This window comes from Capricornis sumatraensis, chromosome 3, assembly GCF_032405125.1.
Source record: "Capricornis sumatraensis isolate serow.1 chromosome 3, serow.2, whole genome shotgun sequence".
Taxonomy (NCBI): Eukaryota; Metazoa; Chordata; class Mammalia; order Artiodactyla; family Bovidae; genus Capricornis; species Capricornis sumatraensis.
Genome location: NC_091071.1, coordinates 266682 through 288027, shown reverse-complemented (window position 1 = coordinate 288027; position 21346 = coordinate 266682). Strand labels below are relative to the sequence as shown.

At 63.4% G+C, this 21346-nt stretch overlaps 1 protein-coding gene across 2 annotated transcripts in view; it reads left to right on the top strand.

Moving 5' to 3' along the window:
- PRKAR1B (protein kinase cAMP-dependent type I regulatory subunit beta) overlaps window positions 1-21346 on the top strand; it is a 75768-nt gene that overhangs the window by 40366 nt on the left and 14056 nt on the right. The window contains exons 5-8 of one of the 2 annotated variants that reach the window (XM_068968011.1): window positions 5339-5400; window positions 6079-6125; window positions 12726-12884; window positions 17586-17646. In XM_068968011.1, coding sequence (XP_068824112.1) covers window positions 5339-5400; window positions 6079-6125; window positions 12726-12884; window positions 17586-17646 — 329 coding nt within the window. Of the gene's footprint in view, window positions 1-5338; window positions 5401-6078; window positions 6126-12725; window positions 12885-17585; window positions 17701-21346 lie in introns of both variants that reach the window. The other variant, XM_068968010.1, reaches the window with a different exon arrangement.

Genomic DNA, 21346 nt, shown 5'->3' with positions numbered 1-21346 from the left:
TGGCTCCTGGAGTGTGAGTGACGCTGACGTGAGCCCAGGGAAGCCACGGCTTCCAGGTCAGGTGTGTCCCTCCCCTTTCTGGCATCATTTCAACGTCGAAAAAACGCTGTCTTGAGCGCGCTTTCTGCACCCACAGGGCCTTTTTCAGTTCACGTGGCGCTGGTGCTCGTCCCGTGCGTCTGGCGCGCGCCCGGGGCAGGAGCGCCTGTGCCCTGTTCTGCCCTGCTCTTGTGACCTCACCAGCGGGGGGCAGAAACACACGTCCTGGCTCTGATACCCCCGTGCCTCGGAAAGTTGGACGTTTTTCAGAATAAAGCGTTTAAAGAAATAAAGACACAGAAATGTTGGAACTGCTAATGCAGGTTTCCCCTTAGGACTGGAGGTGGTCCTGTGGTCCCTGTCACAGCGCTTTTGCTCAAAGTCCCAAGAACTCCCCCTCCCCACGTTTACAGAAGGCTGGAGGAAGGGCAGATTGCCGGGGGGTCCGGGGGACTCCCCTCCCCACGTTTACAGAAGGCTGGAGGAAGGGCAGATTGTTGGGGTTCGGGGGACTCCCCTCCCCACGTTTACAGAAGGCTGGAGGAAGGGCAGATTGCCGGGGTTCAGGGGACTCCCCCTTCCTATGTTTACAGAAGGCTGGAGGAAGGGCAGATTGCCGGGGGGTCCGGGGCGGGGTGCAGGGGTTCTTGCCACCCCACCTGCCAGGTCCGCCTTGGAAGGGGGCAGGCGCGGCTCCATTCGCTGTGGGCACCTCCCTCCGGTGAGGGTGCACTCGGGTGGCCTCTGGCCTTGCTCGGAGAACTGGTCCAACCTGTTTGCTTCCGCAGGTCTCTCTGCAGGGGTGGGGGTGGGGGGTGTTCACCCGGCAGGCCACCTGCAGCAGCAATTCGGCAGTTTATCAGAAATGTCAGCCAATAAAAGGGGATAGGAAGGCCATGGCCAGATCACGAGACTGGCTGAGGTCCAGGGGCGGAGCGCGCCGCTGATGCCCGTCCTGGGACTGGGCGAAGGGGCCCCTGTGTGCCCGGGGTTGGGAGCCAGCAGGAGTCGCCATGGTGGCTCCTGGTCGGGACGGACAGGGCCATCGCCCCCTTGGGTGCTCTCCTGCAGTGCCCGGGGCTGTGCCCGGTGCCCCACGGGTGAGCTCCGTGGATGCTCAGCCCCCGGTCCCTTCAGGCGCCTTCAGGGTGGCTGCAGGTCCCCTGGTTGCCAGCGAGGAGCGCTCGTCATGGGGATGACCCCCGCCTGGTGGAGGCCACACACACAGCTGTCACCCCTCTGCACAGGGAGCCCCTCGGGCAGGGGCTGCAAACAGAGGCTGGGCTCCGGGGCCCGGAGACCGGGGTCCTGCAGACACAGCCTGTGCTCCCGCCGGTGGGGGGGGCCTGGTTCTTGCTTCACGAGAACAAAGGCATTGCTAGACACTCCTTTTTTTCCATCCAAAGAAAAACAAAAATTATGATGTTTATAGATCTCTCAATTTTTAGATATTGGGAGCTACCTTTGAAAATGGGGCACCATTGACCCATGAACAATCAATAGGGCACTCAGAAATTTCAGTGGTGACCTCCCTTCGCAAAGAGGCCCAGGTCTCAGAGGTTTTATGGATGAATTCTGTTAAAACTTCAGCAAACCGTCCATCCTTTTACAAGTGGCTCCAGAAAATAGAGAATGAGAAAGCTGCCCGCTCATTGTATGGCTTTCAAATGAGTCTGGAGGGGCACGCCCATCAGGCCGTAAACCCCAGATGGAGCAATCAGTGGATGTTGTTGGGAACATCAGCTGACCCTTGGGGAATACAAGCCAGACCCCCTTCCTGTGGACAGAAGGTCCGAATGTGTTCATGGGAATACCTGGCAGAGGATGCTCTGGACCCAACCTTGTGCCCCGGATTCACCTGCTGAAGTGATGCCTCCCTGGAGGCATTTGGGAGGCGGTGGGGTTTAGGTGAGGTGGGACCCCGGCGATGGGATAAGAAGACACGAGGGGCTCCCCTGCAGGGGCTCGGGTTCAGTCCCTTGTCAGGAAACTAGACACCACGTCTTGCAACTAAAGATCCAAGTAAGGCCCGGCGCAGCAAGTAAATAAAACACCAGAGAGCCTCCCTCCGTGCCATGTGAGGGTACAGTGAGAAGCTGTACCAGATGCGCTCCTGAAAACATGGAAGAAACGGGGCGGGCTCCGTGGCATGACGCCGCCTGGGGGTTTAAGGTGCATACACACCTCCGGGTTCCGTGTTGTAAGAGAGAACGTGCGAAGGACAGGTGGTGGTGGCGGGCCAGCCTCTCAGTCGTGTCTGACTCTCGCCGCCCCACGGACTGTAGCCGGCCAGGCTCCTCCATCCATGGGATTCTCCAGGCAAGAATACTGGGGTGGGCCGCCATTCCCTTCTCCAGGAGATCTTCCCGACCCAGGGATCGAACCCACGTCTGCTGCGTCGCAGGCAGTTTCTTTACCAGCTGAGCCCTTGGGGAGCCCACAGCCAAAAGGAAGCCTCTCAAATCTCAGGATGAGCCCCAGAGCCCGGGGAGGAAGGGAGAAGGGGAAGGGCTCTTCAACAAGAGCGAGCCCCACTGCTGTGAACTCAGGGCCGCTAACCTGCATCTGGGCTTTAAGACGCCGGTGGCTCCCAGCGGTGCTCACGTGACCTTCGGAGGCAGCGGGAGCCACGGTACCGCCCAGGCTGGTCCGGGCCACCGCAGAGCCCCTCTGCTGGGCCCTGGGGTTTGGGGCCACGCCAAGGCCCCAGCTCCACGTGGTCAAATCCGGTAGGCCAGCTGTCCTGAGAGCAGGTTTGAAGTCGGGTCACAGAGGCTGGAAGAACTTGGCTGATATTTCACCCCAGGAGTGGGGGCTCTCCGACCATCAAAGAGAATGTTCCTCGTCTGCAGAGGTGGCCCTCCAGACAAGGCCTGGTTTCCGTGGCAATCTGCTTTCACCCCAGGGCTGCAGGGCCAGGCTCTGGCTTCTGCCGGGATGGGGACAGCAGGTGGCAGGGAGCCCATCACGGCCTGGAAGGTGTCAGCGAGGTACGGCCCTCCCGGGGGTGGATGTTCCAGGAGCCGGGATCAGGCACGCCCACCGCCCACCCCCAAGGTGGGGGGCACCTCAGGGCTGAGGCCCAGCCCCACCCCAGCCAGCCCCTTCCCTCCTCGTCTCAGGATTGTTTTCTCAAGCGCCTTGCTCGGTGGCCTTGGCCCCTGGCTTGACCGTAGTGACTTCGGATGTCTGGTTTCCAAGGTCAAAGCAAGTAACTTACCAGCAGGATGTGCTCCGAACATTTACTTGCAAGTCAAGGACTAGCCTTATTTTAAAATGGCTCTTGGGCAGTGGGGTTTAGATTTAAAATAAACAAAAGCCAAAACGTCTGTGCTGTTGGGATTAGCTGTGACGAACATCTAAAGTGCTCTTGGGCTGAGAATAACAAGCCCAAGGTGGAGTGGCTCTGTTTGCATGAGTCTTTTTTTTTGCCCCAGAAACGTACCGAGTGGGATCCATCAGTGCAGTTTGTCTGATTGAGCTCTAGTCGATTTATGATTTGTGCTCCGGGTGTGCAGCACGGTGGCTCGCATTTAAGGGAGATGCTCCATCTAGAGTCACTGCAGGATGCTGGCTGCGCGCCCTGTGCTCTGCGTCCCTGCGGCCTTCTCGTTGTTTGCGTGGCGGCTTGTGCCTCTTGCCTTCTCTCCCCCTGCACTGCCCCCTCTCCCCACTGGCAGCCACCAGCTCTCTGTGCCTTTGAGTGAGCTGCTGTCTCGTCATATTCACTGGTGTGCTGTGTTTTCTAGGTTCCATATATAAGTAAGATTGTATGGTATTTTTTAAAATCTGACTTAGCGTGAAGCCCTCCAGATACATCCACGTTGCTGCAGATGGCATTCTTTGATTCCTTTTTATGGCTGTGTAATATTCCAGGGTAGAAAAGACCCTGACGCTGGGAAAGACTGAAGGCAGGAGGAGAAGGGGACGACAGAGGATGAGATGGTTGGATGGCATCGCTGATTCAATGGACATGAGTTTGAGCAGGCTCTGGGAGATGGTGAAGGACAGGGAGGCCTGGCGTGCTGCAGTCCATGGGGTTGCGAAGAGTTGGACACGACCGAGCAACTGGACAACAGAAACAGCAATGACACTCGGTCGTATAAGCACACCGCGCCTTCCTTACCCCTTCCTCTGCTGATGGGTGCTTGGGTTGCCTCCACGTCTCGGCTGCTGTAAACACTGCTTCTGTGAATGTTGGGCTGCACGTGTCTCTTTGAATCAGAATTCTCTCCAGCCCCGCTCTCAGGAGTGAGATTGCAGGATCATATGGCAGCTCTGCTCTTATTCTTTTTCGGGAACCTCCATCCTGTTCTCACAGTGGTGGCACCGATTCTCATCCCCGCTGACAGTGTCGGGGAGGGGGTCTCAGGGGCTGAGGTGTGTCTGCAGGCAGGAGCGGGACTCAGCCCAGCAGAGGAAGGCATCCGTGCGGGTCGGTCTGGGGGCTCCCGCACCCCCCCATCCCTCACCTGCTCCCCCCCGCTCCAGGGAGACAAAGAAGTGTTTAAATAGACGAAAGCAACGGCTTTCAGACGTGTTTGTTTCCTGGGCCTGGGGAGCGGGCGGGCGCAGGCGGGCTGGGTCTCCGGCCCGTGTCTGTTTCCTGGGGGCTCCTCCACTGACCTGTTTCCAAGACCCCTGAGAGCCCTCTGCCCAAGGGGCCCAGCGTCTTGCTTCTCTTCTGGGGAGACATGTGCCCGGGTGTGGGTGGCCTCCCAGGGATGGTGGTTGGTGGTTAGGTTCCGGTGTCCGGACCCTGGCCTTTGCGCCTGGTTGCTGTCCAGAGGAGGCTCCTGGGCGGTTGTGGACGCTCCCCCGGCCGGCAGGGCGTCCCCGGCTCCCTGCACCCGCATCCCGCTTGAGGGTCCATCTCACAGCAGACTCGGGAGACGAAACAGCCAGACTGCCCGGTGGGGAGCCAGCCTCGAGCCTCTGTGCCCATCGAGCAAGCAGTTAAGAGAGTCTGGTTTCTTCCCGTTTCTGTGTCCAGCATCTCAGCTCCCTTAGATGGAAAGAGGTAGAAAAGGAGTCAGGACTGGTCGCCGTGTCCTTGTGGGAACGGCCCCCATCTGCGTTGTCTTCTGTGAGTGGAGTCTGTCCCAAATGACCCCGTCTTCATAAATCCTCAGGCTGTGCAGGACAAGGGGCCTTGAGCCCAGGGGCGGCGGGTCCCTGGGGTCTTCATCGCCTCCGAGCCCGGGAGCAGGAGCCGCGTGCCCGGGAGCAGGAGCCGCGTGGAGGGCAGGGCGGCCCCCAGCGCCCCCATGGCCCCCACACGCCATGCTTTCTTTTGCAGCGACATATTCGACGCTATGTTCCCCGTCACACACATCGCCGGGGAGACCGTCATACAGCAAGGTACGCCGCCAGCTCCTCCTCGCCGGGGCCCCCGCGAAGGGTTGGCTGTTTACTTACGAATGTGTTTATCACGAAACTCTTACTGTCTGTCCTCGAGACAGGTCACTATGACCCTGCATAAGAGTCCACCTCACAAGTTAGTGTGTGCTAATATGCTCTGACAGCCTCAGCGCTCAGTCATGTCTGATTCTTTACGGCCCCACGGGCTGCAGCCCGCCAGGCTCCTCCGTCCATGGCATTGTCCAGGCAAATACCGGAGTGGGCTGCCGCCTCCTCCTCCAGGGGATCTTCCCGACCCAGAGATCGAGCTAGCGTCTCTCCTGCATCGGCAGGCAGATTCTTTTTACTGCTGAGCCACGGGGGACCTTCTCATGGTTAAAAATATTGAGGAGCTGTGTTGAGTCCTGGAGGCTCGACAGCCGGGGACTTCAGCTGTCAGTGGTGTCGGGAGAGGACTCTCTGCAGCCTGACTGCGGAAACCGTTTCCTGGCGAGTGTGAAGTAGGTCACTGCGTTCCGCACCTTCGTACGCACAGCTTCCACTTAAAGATTTTTAAAGATGGGTGAGACTCGGCCTTGCTGGGCAGAGGTCTGGGAAGCAGCGTCGTAAGGTGGTTTGTTACCAGAAAGACGAAAGCCCGCCTCCTCGCATCACGCCTCTGTTTTCCTTCCCTCACAGGGGACGAAGGGGACAACTTCTACGTGATCGACCAGGGAGAGGTGGACGTGAGTATCCCCAGCGTTCTCGGGACGGCAGCACCTGTCTGTGCCCACGCTCAGGTCTAGAGACGGTCGTTCTGGGTGGTATGTTTCCAGTTTCTCAGTCCAGAAGCAACAGAGTTCACGTAGAAGTTACTGCAGGCGCATCCAAGCAGAGTGGGGCGAGGGCGGCTGGCGTCAGCCCGGCCACGGCCCCTGCCGTCAGTGCCCGCCGAGCCGACCGCGGCCCCAGGGCCCCGACGGGGCAGCTCTGCTGCAGCTGGAGCCCGCGAAGCGGCAGGCCGGCGTGGCTCACGCGCTTTGGACGCCCAGGGGCCTCGTGGCTCTGGCTTTGCGGTGGAACCAGGCTGCGTCCGTCCTGGGATGTCGTGCCCTCCGATTGTGTTCGCGTCCTCTCTTTACTGCCCAGTCTCTGGCGGGGACACCCAGGCTCTGTTTGGAGAAACACCTCCTCCGTCACCTGACTGCAGGCCGAGCCCCGACCTCCCCCGGGGCCCCGCGCCGGCTCCTCCGAGCGTGCGGCTCAGCCTGTGCTGCCGCCCGCCCTCCCGCGCCCCCTCCTGCCTCCCTGTCGCTCGGTGAGCGTGGCCCCCACGCGGGCTGCCAGCCGTCTGCCTCCCCTGAGGTTCTGCCTGTGGCCCCGAGTCAGTCCGGCTTGGACGCCTGATCCTGGGGTGTCTGTTTAAGGCTGCCTCCACACGGACTGCGGCCCCCTGCCCCCCAAACACAGGGTGAGTGTGTCCCCGGGTCCCGCAGGGTCAGGGCGTGTCCTCGAGGCCCCTGGCTCCCCTGCCTGCCCATCCTTGGGGCGGCGGCCAGCCGGGCATCCCAGGTAGGGGGCACTTTCTCCCCATGTCCCCCAGCAGTGAGCCTGTGTCCACGTGGCTGCGGCCCTCAGCTTCTGGAGCCACGGGAGGTGACAGTGTGGGGACCTCTGAGCGAGCTGAACAGGCTCGGGGTTTCTCTCGTCCTGGGCTCGGGCCTGGAGCAGTCCTTGGGCGGGAGCCGTCCTGTCTCCCCCGACAGAGGAAACTGAGGCGGGAGCCGGAGGGAGGGCCCCAGGGGAGGTGGTGGGGAGGCCACAGGCTGGGCCGACTCCGGCTGCCAGCCGGTCCCAGAGCCAGCCGCAGCGAGACATACAGGCTACAGCGCCTCGGACCCGGCCGCCTGGGGCCCCCGCGGGGGTGCGGACTCGAGGCCCGGGCCCAGGTCACTCGGGGCCTGAGCCCTGCCGGCTCCTCCGGCTCCTCGGCCTCTGCGCCTCCTCTCCTCTCCTCTGCCCTCCATCTGGCCCTCCTTTTCTGGCTCAGATGTTGAGCAAGCGCTTGCCTTCTGCTGGGCCCTTGCAGAGCCCTGAGGATACGCTCTTGGGGACACGACCCTGCCCCCGGGGTGCGTGAGGGTGGGGGAGATGGCCCAGAAGGCAGTTCCCAGGGAGCCTCTGGCCGGCCTGTCCTGTTCTTATTCCTGCCTTGCCTTGCAAACTCCTATCCATCCTTTAAGGCCCCACCCAGGCAGAGCCACTGGGCTCCCCCAGGGCGTGGGGCTCCCTGAGAGTTGAGACGATCCAGCCTGGGTTCTCCCTGGCTGGCAGACACGGGCATGGCCGCCCTGTGGCCCAGAGTCCCGTCCTTGTCGTTCTAGGAACCTGAAGGTTGTTGGGGTCCCTGAGACGTGACCCTCGGCCTGCGCCCTCCACGCGGACCTGGGCCCGCATGCCTGAGCCGTGGCGTTTCTATGTCAGCCCAGGAGGTTATCATGGAGCCTCCTGGAGCCCAGATGCTCAGGCCCGTGGGCGGACGTCGCCTCCTGGCTGCGGTCTCCAGCTTGGGCCGCAGGCCCAGATGGGGCAAGGTGGTGACTGCAAGGCCATCCCTGTGTCGGCCTCAGCGGCTCCTCCAGCGGCCGGTGGGTGCGGGGTGGCTGGGAGCCTGAGGTGTGGGCCGTGGGGGCGGCCCCGTGCGGAGGACCAGAGGTGGTCCGTCAGGAACCCAGGAAGAGAGTTGCCAGGCGCGTCCTAACCCTGGCTGTCGTCCCTGCTCCGGCTCTGAAAGTGTGGCTTCTCCCGGCCTGGAGCCATGCTTCTGGCCCTGCCTTCGGGGGCGGGGAAGTGACCGTGGGCCACAGACCGGACACGTGTGAGGGTCTCGGGGGGCTCTGAAGGGGTGTGGGGAGCAGAGGCTGGGACCACTGCACTGTGACCCTGAAGCCCCCAAGACAGGCCCCCCCAGAGGCCCCACTCTGCCTTTAACAGGAGGGGTTGGGGGTGGCCATCCAGAGCCCCCTCTGGGGGCTGAACGCTGCCCCCTGACCAACAGTGCCCGGGGGCAGCGGCCGGCTGACCGGATGCCAGAAGCACCAGCTCGGTTTAAATTACGGTTTTCCAGGGAGATGCGGACGGTGCCGGCCGCAGTGTGTGTACCACCGAGAGCTATAATCCTTCTTCCTAAGTATAAAAATATCTCCCAATTTGTCTTATTCATGGAACGTAGCATTAGCACTTGGAAGGGCGTCCACGGCCAGCTTCGTGGCTCAGGAGTGCTGTTCCTCCCCACCCGGCCGTCCGGGCACCTGGTGCTTTGGGGCCTCCTGGGGGGAGCTTGCCACGCCCCATGCTCTGCCCCGGCCCAGGGCCCCGCCCGCCTCACCAGACGTCTGTGGGCACGGCCGCGTCCAGCCTCCGGAGGTGGGGGCTCGGGGGACAGGGCACCCCGGGCCGTCTGGCTCCGCGGGTCACGGCCGGTCAGTCTGCTCACCTGGTGTTCTGGGTTTTTTTTCAGTCGGTAAAGCACACACACCGTGGAAGCCGCCGTCTTAACCTTTAGGGTCCAGTTCGGGGCCATGAGCACATTCATGCTGTTACACGGCCCTCCCACCGCCATCTCCAGAATGTTCTCATCTTCCCAGACCGAGACTCTGTCCACATTAAAGTCTAACCCCAGGCCCTCCCCCAGCCCCTGCCCCCATCCCCCGTGTTCCATCATCTCTGTGAGCCTGGCGCCTCCAGGGGCCCCGCAGAAGCAGAAGCACACGGCGTCTGCCCTGGGTTGGGCTCATCCCACTGAGCGATGCCTCCCAAGGTTGGGCCACGTGCAGCAGGTGGTGGAGCTCCGGGCCTGTCCGCCGAGTCACGGAGAGGAGTCACGGAGAGGACCCCCGTCTTGCTCATCAGCGAGCGTGCCAGCCGCGTGGCTGCCGCCGTAACCAGTGCTGCTGTGGACGACGGGCTGTGTGGGGTCCTGGGCGTCCCGCTCTGGGTGCCGTCTGCTGGCTGGCCACTTCCTAGATGCAGGGCGGCCGTGGCCCCCAACTGGCTGTGAAGCTCTCCTGCAGTGCCTCACCCACAGGGGGCGACTGGGGGCCCTACACCCTCTCAGGTCTCTGCGGGGGTCCTGGAGACCCCATTGTGGCCAGAGGCCGCTCTGGAATTGGGGAACAGGTGACCCAGAGCACCCCGTGGTGCTGGTGACGTGATGAGAGCTTGGGGAGGGCGTCGGCCCTTATGCACGGCCAACGCTGGGCCCGACAGGCTGCACGGTCACCCTGGAGCACGTGGCCCTCCAGACGGGATGGGCCCGATGGGGTCCTGCCTGTGGACCCCTGGGGAGTGTGAGGTTTGCAGGGGAGGGCCGAGAGCGTGGCTGGATAATCATCGCTGAGCCGCTGGTCAGTGAGCCCCTGTGAACTGGAATCCGCGTGCTTCCTGCTGCTGAAGCCGGCGGTGAGAACACGCAGGGCGCCCCAGTGCTGGGGTGACTTTGGGTGACAGTGGCTGAATAAGCCGGCAGGAACAGCGGGTGGGGCGCCGGGTCTGCCTGGAGACCTGCAGCGGCGGCAGGAGCGTGGGTGCAGCCAGCGCAGCCTCCCACCCCTCCCCTACACAAGAGGGAGCGACCAAAATGCAACCGAGCCCGGGGAGCCCTTTGCGTGCCAGCCGGGCTGGGGCCGGGCGCTGCGCGGCCGTGCTAACAGCGGCCAGTGTCCCGAGAAGGATGGGCCTTTGTGCTCGGGGGACGGCCTGGCCCCTCCTCGGCTCCACACAATGCTTTTCTCTGACGCCTCTGAGGATGCGGTCAGGGCTCTGTGAGGAAAGGGGTCCTCACGGCCCCCAGGGACACGCTCCGGCCCGGGTGCCCTTGCTGGGGTGTGCCTGGAGTGCAGCTGCCTGCCCTCTCTTTGGGGTGCACCCTGGGGAAGTGGGGCTGCTAAGCACCTGCCCTGCTCCCGGGGGCCCTGTCTCGTCGGGGGTGATGGGGCGGCCGGCCCGCCCCATAGGCACCCGAGGCAGTGGCTCCCCGTTCCCGCGAGGCCGCGGCGCTGTGGTGACCCGGAGCCAAGGGGGAGGGTGAGCTGGTGCAGACTGGGGGTGCTGCTCAGTGGGTCGGGGGTCCCCACCTTGCCTCACACGTGAGAGAGGAGGGCATTGAGTCACCTGCCAGGAGGTTCGCGGCCACGTCGGAGCTGAGGCTGGGCGGCGTCCATCACCCACAGGTAGTGCTGGTGCGGCCGTGAGAACTGTGGGCCAAACCCAGCACTCAGAGCGCAGCGCGGGGGCCCAGGCCAGCCGCCCCACAGACACCCTCAGGCACAGAGCGCGGGAGAGCCCCGGGAGATCCTGGCGCCCGGAGACGTTCAGCACCTGACCTGGGTGGCGGGAGAGCTCAGCGCTGCACACATGGGGTCGTGTCCAGGCGGAGAGGGCGCTACAGACGCGCGAGCCCCTTGCGGGCTCCGCGGACACGACACGCGAGCCCCGTGCGCTCTGCAGACACAACTCGCGAGCCCCGTGTGCTCTGCAGACACGTGAGCCCCACGCAGGCTCTACAGACACGACACGTGAGCCCCGTGCGCTCTGCAGACACAACTCGCGAGCCCCGTGCGCTCTGCAGACACGCGAGCCCCACGCAGGCTCTACAGACACGACACGCGAGCCCCGTGCGCTCTGCAGACACAACTCGCGAGCCCCGTGCGCTCTGCAGACACGCGAGCCCCACGCAGGCTCTACAGACACGACACGCGAGCCCCGTGCGCTCTGCAGACACAACTCGCGAGCCCCGTGTGCTCTGCAGACACATGAGCCCTGTTTGCAGAGGGCCATCCGGGCCGGGCCCCGGTCGCCATGACTACCTCTCCATGGACTCTGGTCCCTTTGGGACAACCGGAGTCTCCAGGGATGCGCTCCCCGCGCCGGTGGAGAGCGTCTCGGGGCAGAGCCTGGCAGATATGCGCCCTCCCTATGGGAGGACGGGCCTCGCCCTGGCCCCAGGGCCTCGCTGCGTGGGAGCTGCTGTGTCTCCTGGCTCCTGGCGGGGTTGGGCGGGCCGGCGCTCGCGGGAGGAGGTCCCCGCCTGTCGTATCACACCCCCAGCGCCCTGTGCGCAGCAGGCCAGCCCTTCTCCCCACCCTGCTCACATCGCACGCAGTATCACCGGCGTGGTGTCCACAGACTGGCGACTCTGAGCCTCAGTCTTGGCCAAGATAATGCGCCATTGAGTCGGCAAGAATCGCTTCCATGATTCACCGCAGTCCATTCTTCCCCAACACGCATGCTTTTTGCCAATGGGAGCCATTCTCTAAGCTCATTGACACCGAGGCGATGAACAGAGGTTGTGTTAGTTGATAGTGAGCGAGTCCACATAATGAACAATCCGGGCCATTCTGGCAGGACGCGGACCTGCAGCCAGCACACAGTCGCGACACTGTACGGGGCCACCGCCCTCGCCAGCTGAAAGGGAACCTTGTCCGCCTCCGGGCTCAGCCCTGGGCGCTGGCCTCCGCTCCCATTGACAGCAGGCCTGGGCGCTTGGGCGCTGCCCGAGGGGCGGGGGGGCCCCGGGGGGGCCGTGGGGCCTGCGGGTGGAGGTGAGCGAGGGCCAGGCTGCTACTTGGAGCCTGGGACGGACGGGAGAGCAGCTTGTGAACGAGGCAGCTGGGTTGGAGGGGTCGCCTGGGTGGGGAGCGAGCATCCTGACAGGGTGACGCCTGGTGGGGTCTCTGGGTGAGGAGTGGAGTGCGGCCTGGCCTGGGAGGTGGGGGTCCTGAGCGGTGCGTCCGCCGGGGGCCTGGCCAGGGTCGGCGCTGACAGCACCTCCATCTTTGTGCCTGTCCAGCCTCGGTCAGGGCGGGGCTGGGCGTGAGGTGGGCACCTTGGCTGGTCCTGGGCTGGGCAGAGCACAGCCGAGTCCCATGTCGGGGTGCAAGGACCTCCTGCCCCCCCCGGGGGTGCTGTGGAGGGCTCCTCATGCAGTAAGTGGCAGTGCGACCCCGGTCCCAGTCCCCGTGCCCTGCAGGAGTGTGTGGACAGAGGGTGGGTGACCCCTGGCCCCCGACACTGTCCCCTGACCCCAGGCCCCCGACACTGTCCCCTGACCCCTAGCCCCCAACACTGTCCCCTGACCCCAGGCCCCCGACACTGTCCCCTGACCCCCGACACTGTCCCCTGACCCCAGGCCCCCGACACTGTCCCCTGACCCCAGACCCCCGACACTGTCCCCTGACTGTGGCCCCCGACACTGTCCCCTGACCCCAGGCCCCCGACACTGTCCCCTGACCCCAGGCCCCCGACACTGTCCCCTGACCCCCGACACTGTCCCCTGACCCCTGCAGGTGTACGTGAATGGAGAGTGGGTGACCAGCATCAGTGAAGGCGGGAGCTTTGGGGAGCTGGCCCTCATCTACGGCACCCCCAGGGCAGCGACCGTGAAGGCCAAGACGGACCTCAAGCTCTGGGGCATTGACCGGGACAGCTACCGGCGGATCCTCATGGTGAGTGAGTGAGCGGTGCCTCAGGGGTGCCCCACCAGGGCTGGGAGGGCACCAGTTGAGTCTGACACTCGCCAAGCATCTCACAGGAACCCTGGTTGTGGCCGGGTGGGATGGGGCGGGATGAGATGGGGGGCGGGTGTTGGGGGGGTTCTGGAAATTTACCCAAAAGACAGGCAGGCAGCTGGGGGCCCCTTTGCTCTCCTTCCCCTTCTCCTTACAACAGTCTGGAGTGTGGTGGTGATGGCTGGAGCTCCAGCTGCCTTTCTGTGCCGTAAGGTAATTTTCCTCAAGGGGGTGGAGTGAGTTCCTGGGAGGAACCCAGCAACTGCTGGGACAGCGGGGGGACCACAGCCCTGGGCAGGACGCAGGCCTCTCGGCTTCCTTACTGGGCGACAGTCATCTTAGGTTTTCTTACGTGCAGCCACCTCCTCTCTTCCCGTTTTGGGCATAGGCGCGCACGCCCGTGCGTGCTACGGTGGGGCTGTTGGGAACAACAGGGCCCGTGTTTTCCGAGGGCTCTGGAGATGAGCTCCTGGGCGGAGGGGCCCTTCCCGGGCAGTGGCGGCTGGGCCTTCCCCTGCCCACTCAGCGTTCATCCCACACACTCACTGCCTGGTCCTCTGCTGGGGCCTGCCAGGGGCGGGGAGGCTGATGTGCTGGGGGAGGGGATGGCAGAGCAGACGTGTCTCCTGGCGACAGTCTCCAAAGAGGGTGACAGAGCAGAAGGGCAGGTGGGGGCAGGGCCCGCTGCTTCATGGAAAGCCCGAAGCCCCCTCCCCAAGGTCCCCTGTGACAAGGCGGTGTTGAGAGAGGCCTGCAGCGGGGAGCCCTTGGCCGTCCGGGAGGAGAGTGTCTGCGCAGTGGGGGCAGCCGCTGCAGAGGCCCTGGGGTGCAGGCCTGGCTGGCGTGTGTGTGGACCAGTGGGGAGGTGGCCAGGATGCCGGGTCTCAGGGCAGGAGGCGGTGGTGGGAGGGCCGGGTCCTTGGGCCCTCAGCCCCCGGGGGTCCTGGACTCAGACCCCCACTGCCAGGCGCCCCTGCAGGGGTGTGGGCAGAGGAGTGGCAGGGGCCACCCCGGGCCTTCTGGGTGAGGGCGGAGAGCCTTCCGGGCTGGGCAGGGCGAGGGGAGTCGGGAGGCCCTGGCCGGCTGCACTGGTCTGGGGGAGTCCCCTCATGGCCCAGGGCCCCGGCCCGAGGCCTCTGGGAGCTGAGTGCCGGCTCGTCGAGGGAGTCACGTTCCTTGGCTGTCACCTTCCCCCGGGGTGACCGCTGGCCCGGGTGCTTTTCTGGGCTGGTAAGGGTGGTGCTGGCGGGCCTGGGCTGAGGGCAGCCCCCAGCCGGGGGGGAAGGTGTCTGCTCGGAGCTGACTCCTGTGGGCCTGCAGTCCAGGGGCCCTGCTGGCCTGGAGGGAGGTCACTGAAGGAACGCCTTGCCGGGAGACCCGGGGGCTGCACCTGCCCTTGCCACGGGCCCTCAGGCCTCGGTCGTCTCCCAAAGACCAGCTGGGCTCTGCGGCTTCGGGGGGACTGTGGTGGGGGCTCCCGGATGTTTAGGACAGGCGCTCAGTCCCGTCTGAGCCTGCACAGCGGTCTGGCCCCGGGGGCCCCTCTAGAGGGTCCCACTGTTGCGCCTGGTCCTTGTGATGTGCTGGGGTCCAGTTCAGTCCTGGAGGCCTCTGTTTCGTGCAGCCCCTCGTCCACACACTCTGGGGTCATCCGCTGGGCGCCCGCCGTGTGCCCGGAGGCCCTGCCCTGCCCTGCCCAGCGAGGCACGTCCTTGTGGAATGCGGCCCCCTCTCTTTGGTCTCAAACCTGCCCGGTCCTGCCTCCCCCGGAGGGCGCCCTCCCCCGTGCTGGCTGCTCCGCGCACCTGGCCCCGTTGCATAAGCCATTGTTCCTTACTGCCGTCCATACCCAGTCGTTCTTGGCTGTGGGATTTCTGTGCCTGGAACCTTATATTCAGGGAAGTTCCCAAACCACCAAGGCAGCCGGCGCTTCCTCTGTTTTAATTCCGGATCCCTGGGCACTAAGAATAGCCGTGGCCGTGCCTGGAGCCGGTGGAGCCCTGCGTTTCGGGAGGAAAATGACAGTGCGGCCCACTCGGAAGGGAGTGTCCGTGACGGCGTCCGTTTCTGCATCAGACTGCGGCCTGGGCGGATGCGGGTGTGCCTGCCGTGCGATGAGTGGAGCCTGAGCTGGACGTGCGTGGGCGATGCCGGGTGGGGGCTGCTGTCTCCAGGGAGAGGACCACCCACCTTTGAACCCAAGCACGCCCGTCCGGGATGTGCCCCGGCTCTGCGTGGTGCAGACGGATGGATGGAGCTTGGTGAGACCAGCCATACCTGCCGCTTCTGAGCAGAGTGGGGCCTTCTCCCCGGGGCCCCGGACAGGGCCCAGGGCCCCCAGACTTCCCTCCTTCGAGCGCCAGGAGTGCTTGTTCATCCTGACTCTTTCATGAGGCCCCCAGTTGGAGCTGGTGTGTGTAGCATCCTGTCGCAGAGGCTGGGCCGGGGGCTCTAGAGCCCCACTTGCCCGGGGTGACCCAAGACCCTCGGGACCGTGTCCTGGGCCCCCGCCCCACGTGTTTGGGCCCCTGCTCCCGTCCGTGAGGTGGGGCCACGGAGCCTAGGGCCCACTCCTCGTGGGAGCCGGCCAAGTGGTGGGGAGCTTTGTTTCACGCTGCAGGGCCGGCTGGGCCTTCGTGGGTAGGGGACAGCGCGCTTGGGGCAGTCGGTCCAGCTTGGAGGGCCACCTTAGCCGCGTAGATGCCTCCTCAGCCTGGCGGGTCCGCGCCGCCCCCCGAGCTGCACCCCGAGTGCCCGGCAGGCAGGAGCGCTGCGAACCCTCTGGGCTCAGGAGTCGGGGTTGGGGGTCAGGAGCTTCCAGGGGCCTCGGGCGGTGCTGTCCGGGCTGTGTGCGCTTTGACCAGAGCCCTGCTGTCCCCCGGGACCCAGGCCCCTTGCCTGTCCTCAGGGCCAGCTCACACCGTGCGGCTGGGACAGGGCAGGGGGTCTGCGTGGACGCTTTCAGTTCCTGTCTTAGGACAGACCTGCCCCTGGGCCCGCGGGGAGCAGCAGCAGGAACCTCCCCCTGGGCAGTGGGTTCGGGGTGGCCTCGGGCTGTGCCAGGCGGTCGGGGCTGGGAGGGGCGTGCCCCTTGCTGGCAGTGGGGCGGGCCACCAGGAAGCGTGGTCTGCCCCCCATCCATCCGTCAGGGTCAGTGGGGGTCCGGCTCTGCTGTGCTGGGGGGTGGGTGTGTGATGGACGGTGGCTGGAGGAGTCGCAGGGGCCTCGAGGTGTAGGTGCTGCGTGGGGGGTGTAGGTGGTCTCGGCCCGACGGGACCGCAGCACAGAGACGTGGAAACAGGCCGAGACTGCAGGTACCAGGGAGGCGCCAGGGCCCGCTCCTGCTGGGGGCCTGGGTCCTGTGAGCAGCGCTCGGGATGCGAGTCCAGGCCCCACTAGCATCTCCCGCGTGGCCTCGGGCAGGCCCTGTCCCGGCGCTGGGGGTCCGTGTGGCGCCATCTCACCAGGCATGAAGCCCCCTGAGCTGCTGGCAGACAAGCCCCCAGGTGGGGGTCCTGCTGGCACCACTCCCCCCGCCCCGCCTCACCCCGGAGGAGAGCTCCGACGGGAGGCCCCTTGGCCTGTCTGTGGGGCGGGTCTCCCTGCCCGAGGGTCCCGGGCGGCCGCCTCCAGCTGTCGCCCTGCGACGGGAGACGGATGGGCCGGTTGTGGTGGCTTTAATGTCTGGGGTTGCCGGGCAAACACGCCTGCATTCCAGCGGGCGGGCGTAGCTGCCGGGAGGTCAGCGGGAATATAAATTATCCTTCAAAGAAACAGCCTTTCTCCAGGCCGGCAGGGTCTAAGGTGGCTCAGCTCCGGCTGGGGGCTGTGCTGAGCTGAGCAAGCCGCCCCCGTGAGCGTCCAGACCTGCCGCCCTTGGACACGCCGGGCCCCACGAGCCCTGGGTTCTGCCGCTGGCCTCCCGGACGCCGTATCCCTTGCACAGCCACCACCAAGCGCTTCAGAAGCCTGGTCCCTGCCCTCTTGGTCAGCTACGAGGGCGTCTTGGATCCCAGCCCTGTGGGGGCTCTGCTGGATGAAGGCCCCCCAGGGAGTCTCTGGGCTTCTTGGGGGCAGGCCGGGAACCTCCAGAATTCTGAAATCGAGACGCCACCTTTGCAATGCTGGTCTGGCCCCGAACCAGGGAATCACGGGAGCTGACAGGGAGGTGGAGCCCCGGGGCTAGGAGGCTGGGGTCCCCCCACCAGGCCGGTTCACTGATGTTTGCTCAGCTAGCCTTCACGGGGTCCTGTGGGGACAGGAATTAGGATACCCCATTGTCCAGATGAGGAAACCGAGGCTCAGGGTGGGCAGCTGGTCAGGGCGTGAGGGTATCTAGTGAGGGGTGGGCTTTGGGCCCAGCGCTTCTGTAGCCCCTTGAAGGTTGGCCTTGTGGCGCCCCTTCCCGCGTGAGTCTGGGTGAGGCTGTGCGTCGTGTGAGACCCCGGGGGGAGTGGGTGGTCTGGGCCCCTTGGCGGCTGCCCCTCAGGCCCCTGCTCGCTTGAGGGGCTTGTGGGACACGGAACGCCCCGAGGGCCTCCTTTCAGGGGTTCAGGGTCACGTGGGCATTTGGAGAACACGGGAGGGATTGGGGCATGAAGCCCTCTGAACACCTGCTTCTCTGTCTTCTCCCCGCAGGGCAGCACGCTGAGGAAGCGCAGGATGTACGAGGAGTTTCTCAGCAAGGTCTCCATCCTGGGTGTGTGCCTGCCCACGCGCTGCGCACGCCTGGGACACACACACGTGCACACAGGTTCAGACGCGCTCGCATATGCAGACACATGCACACACATGCTCACACATGCAGACATGTGCTCACGTGCACACACGTGCACACACACGTGCTCACGTGCGTGCAGTGCCCCCCCACACGCACGCGCATTGTGCATGCAGGCGTGTGGGTCCCCGTGGACACACACACACGCACTGTCAGGCGTCCTCTGCCCCTCCGTGCTGTGTGTGTCCATCTGTCCACCATCGGAGCCGCTCTGCCCACGCTGGTCTGTCTGGAGGCCTCACATGGGCCCCGGTGTCAAGTGTCTCTCCCGACCTGTCTGGGGGTTTCCTCTGTGGGTGTCCCCCGCTCTTCTCGTCCTGGGGTCTGACAGACACATCGACCGCATCCCCACTGACGGTGGCGAGTGTCACAAAGGCCCCCCAGCAGCGTCTTTTCGCTGTTTGGACCTTGCTCTGAGGTTCAGGATGGAGCCCAGTCGCCCAGCAGTGCAGAATCTCCACACCTGTGTGAGGCACTTGGGAATCCCGGGTCAGGGTGCGCGTGTGTGTCGAGCCGCTCTGGCTAAGGGCCAGGAGGGTGACCTGCTGGGCAAAGTGTCGGCTCGGAGCCGAGGCCCTGGGAGACCACAGGGAATAACCGTCCAGAAGCAGTTCCTGGGGGACCATCTCAGCCTTAAGCCTCAGGCTGGACGCGGGTTTGTGGGGGCAAGTGGCAAGTGAGGCTCAGCCTCCTTGTCTAAGGACCTGTGGGCTGAGGAGGAGAAAAAAGGCGCAGATTCTGGGGCACTAGGGCGGCAGGGAGGCAGGAACACACGATGAGGAAGAGGCAGTCTCTTCAGCAAGCGGCGCCGGGAAAGCGGACAGCTGCCTGTAAGAGAGTGAAGTTAGGGCTTCCTGGCGGCTCAGTGCAGCAGTCGCAGCTGCGATCCCTGGTCCAGGAGGGTCCCACGTGCCACAGGGCAACCAAGTCCGTGCGCCACAGCTACTGAGCCTGTGTCCAGAGCCGGCAGCCGGGAGGGCTGAAGCCCGAGACCGTGGAGCCGGAGCCTGCTCTCCCCAGTGAGAGGAGTCACAGTGAGAAGCCTGGTCGCCGCAGCCGGAGAAAAGCCAGGCAAAAGCAGCAGAGACCCAGCCAGCCAGAGATGCATAAACAGACAAGCCCTTAAACAGAATGATATCCAAATATTCTCCAACACCACCTACTAAAGCCCTCAAGATGGAGGGAAGGCCCACGTGTCAGGCTGGACGCAGTAGCACTCCTGGAGGAACACAGGCGGAACTCTCTCTGACATAAACCTGAGCAGTATCTTTTATTTCCGAAAGATAAATAAAAACAAGAATGAACAAATGGGACCTAATTAAACTTAAAAGCCTTTGCATAGCAAAGGAGACCACAAACAAAATAAAAAGACGGCCTACAGACTGGGAGAAAACATCTGTGAATGATGCAGTAGGCTAGGGGTGCGTTTCCAAAAAATGCAGACAGCTCATAGAGCTCAGCACAAAAACAGCAAGCAGCCCAGTCAACCATGGGCAGAAGGCCTAAATAGACGCTTCTTCAAAGAGGATGCAGAGATGGCCAACAGGCACACGAGAAAGATGCTTCCAACTTTGCTCATTATTAGAGAATGCGAACCAGAACTACAGGGAGTGACCACCTCACACTGGTCAGAATGGCCGTCCTCAGAAAGTCTACAGATGGTTTAGGGGAGGGTGTGAGAAGGGAGCCCCCTGCACCATTGGTGGTTTAGGGGAGGGTGTGAGAAGGGAGCCCCCTGCACCATTGGTGGTTTAGGGGAGGGTGTGAGAAGGGAGCCCCCTGCACCATTGGTGGTTTAGGGGAGGGTGTGAGAAGGGAGCCCCCTGCACCATTGGTGGGACTGAGAGTTGGTGTGAGATTCCTCAATAGACTGAAAATAGAGCCGCCACACGATCCAGAAGCCTGGGCGTATATCCAGACAAAACTATAATGAGAAAGATGGGTGTGCCCCTGTGTTCCTAGCAGCGTTAGTCACGATGGCAAAGACGTGTCCGTCGACAGATGAAGGGACACAGAAGGTGCGGTGTGCACGTGTGCACACACACACACGTGCGCACACGCACACACACACACACACACAGTGGAATATTACTCAGCCATAAAAAAGAATGAACAGCGCCATCCGCAGCGACATTCGTGGGCCTGGAGATGACTGCACGAAGTGAAGAAAGCCAGAAGGAGGAAGGAAAACCCTATATGATGTCACTAGCGTGTGGGACCTAAGAAACGAACTTATCTGCAGAACGGGAAGATGTTCGCAGACATAGAAAACGGACTGTGGTTACCAGAGGGCGTAGCGGGGGTGGGGTGGAGGGGAGATGAGGAGTTTGGGATTAGCAGATATGCATCGCTACATATAAGCTAGATGGCCAGCAGGCCCCACAGCAGAGCGCAGGGAACTGTACTCATACCTTGTAATAGCCTATAAGGGAAGACTTTGAAAAAGAATGCATAGGTATAGCTGAATCGCTTTGCTATGCGCCCGAAACTCACAGCATTGTAAATCAAGTAGGAAAGGAAAGTGTTAGCTACTCAGTCATGTCCGACTCTTGGTGACCCCATGGACTGTCCATGTCTAGTCCATGGAATTCTCCAGGCAAGAATGCTGGAGCGGGTAGCCTTTCCCTTTTCCAGGGGATCTTCCCCACCCAGGGATCAAACCCAGGTCTCCTGCATTGCAGGCAGATTCTTTGCCATCTGAGCCACCAGGGAAGATGGATAAAAATCAACTATACTTCAGTTTTAAAAATGGTTAATAAAAAAAACAGGGACATGGATGCGGATGGTCCTTTCAGCAATTCCCAGAATGACAAGAAGATGGAAAGAACCTAAAATCTGTCATCACAGGAAGGGACTCGCGCCCAGGTGTCTGTGGTGCAGGGTTGCCTCCAGTGAGGCACGTGGGCAAGGCCTCTGCACGTCAACACGTGTCAGGACGGGTCGGAGACACGTGTGTGTCTGCACAGTTTTGGCAACGCTGCATGGTGTTTACAAAGCTGCATCACGGTAAAGGTGTGAGGCCACCGATGGGAAGAAACCAACCAAACCCTTGAAGATTAAAAAAAGAATTCCACCAAATCCTTAATAGTCGCAGCCTCTAGGGAAGGAGAGCGAGCTCAGGCTGAGACGGAGGGACTGGGTCCTGTCAGTGCAGAGTGTCTGAGGAACAGCTCCGAAGCGGTCGTGGCCAAGTGGTTCTGCGATTCCATTCGGGACAGATGCTGCCTGTGCTGGCCGTTCCAATGTTCTGAGTATTTTTTCCACTTTACAACGGAAAGGGCACGTCTGTGGAGTCAGGGCCCTGGGCGCTGTGAGCAGTGGGCGCAGGCTGCCTGCCCGGGGCGGCCTTGCAGCTCCTCGGGCTTCACGGGGGGAGCAGAGACGTCCCGACCCCATTTCCCGGGGAAGAAGCAAGCTGCAGGCCGGGGCAGGAGCGCGAGGTCTCCCGGGAGGGGAGCAGGTCGGGCTCGGGGCCGGAGGGCCGTGCCCTCCCGGAGCCTGGCCCCCGGCAGGCCCCTTCCCAGCAGGGTGCCTGCCGCTCACTTGGCTGTGCCGGGGGGCGCCTTCGGGGCACCTCTGGTGTCTCCTGGGGGATCTCCACCGCGTTCCCCGGCAGCATGGA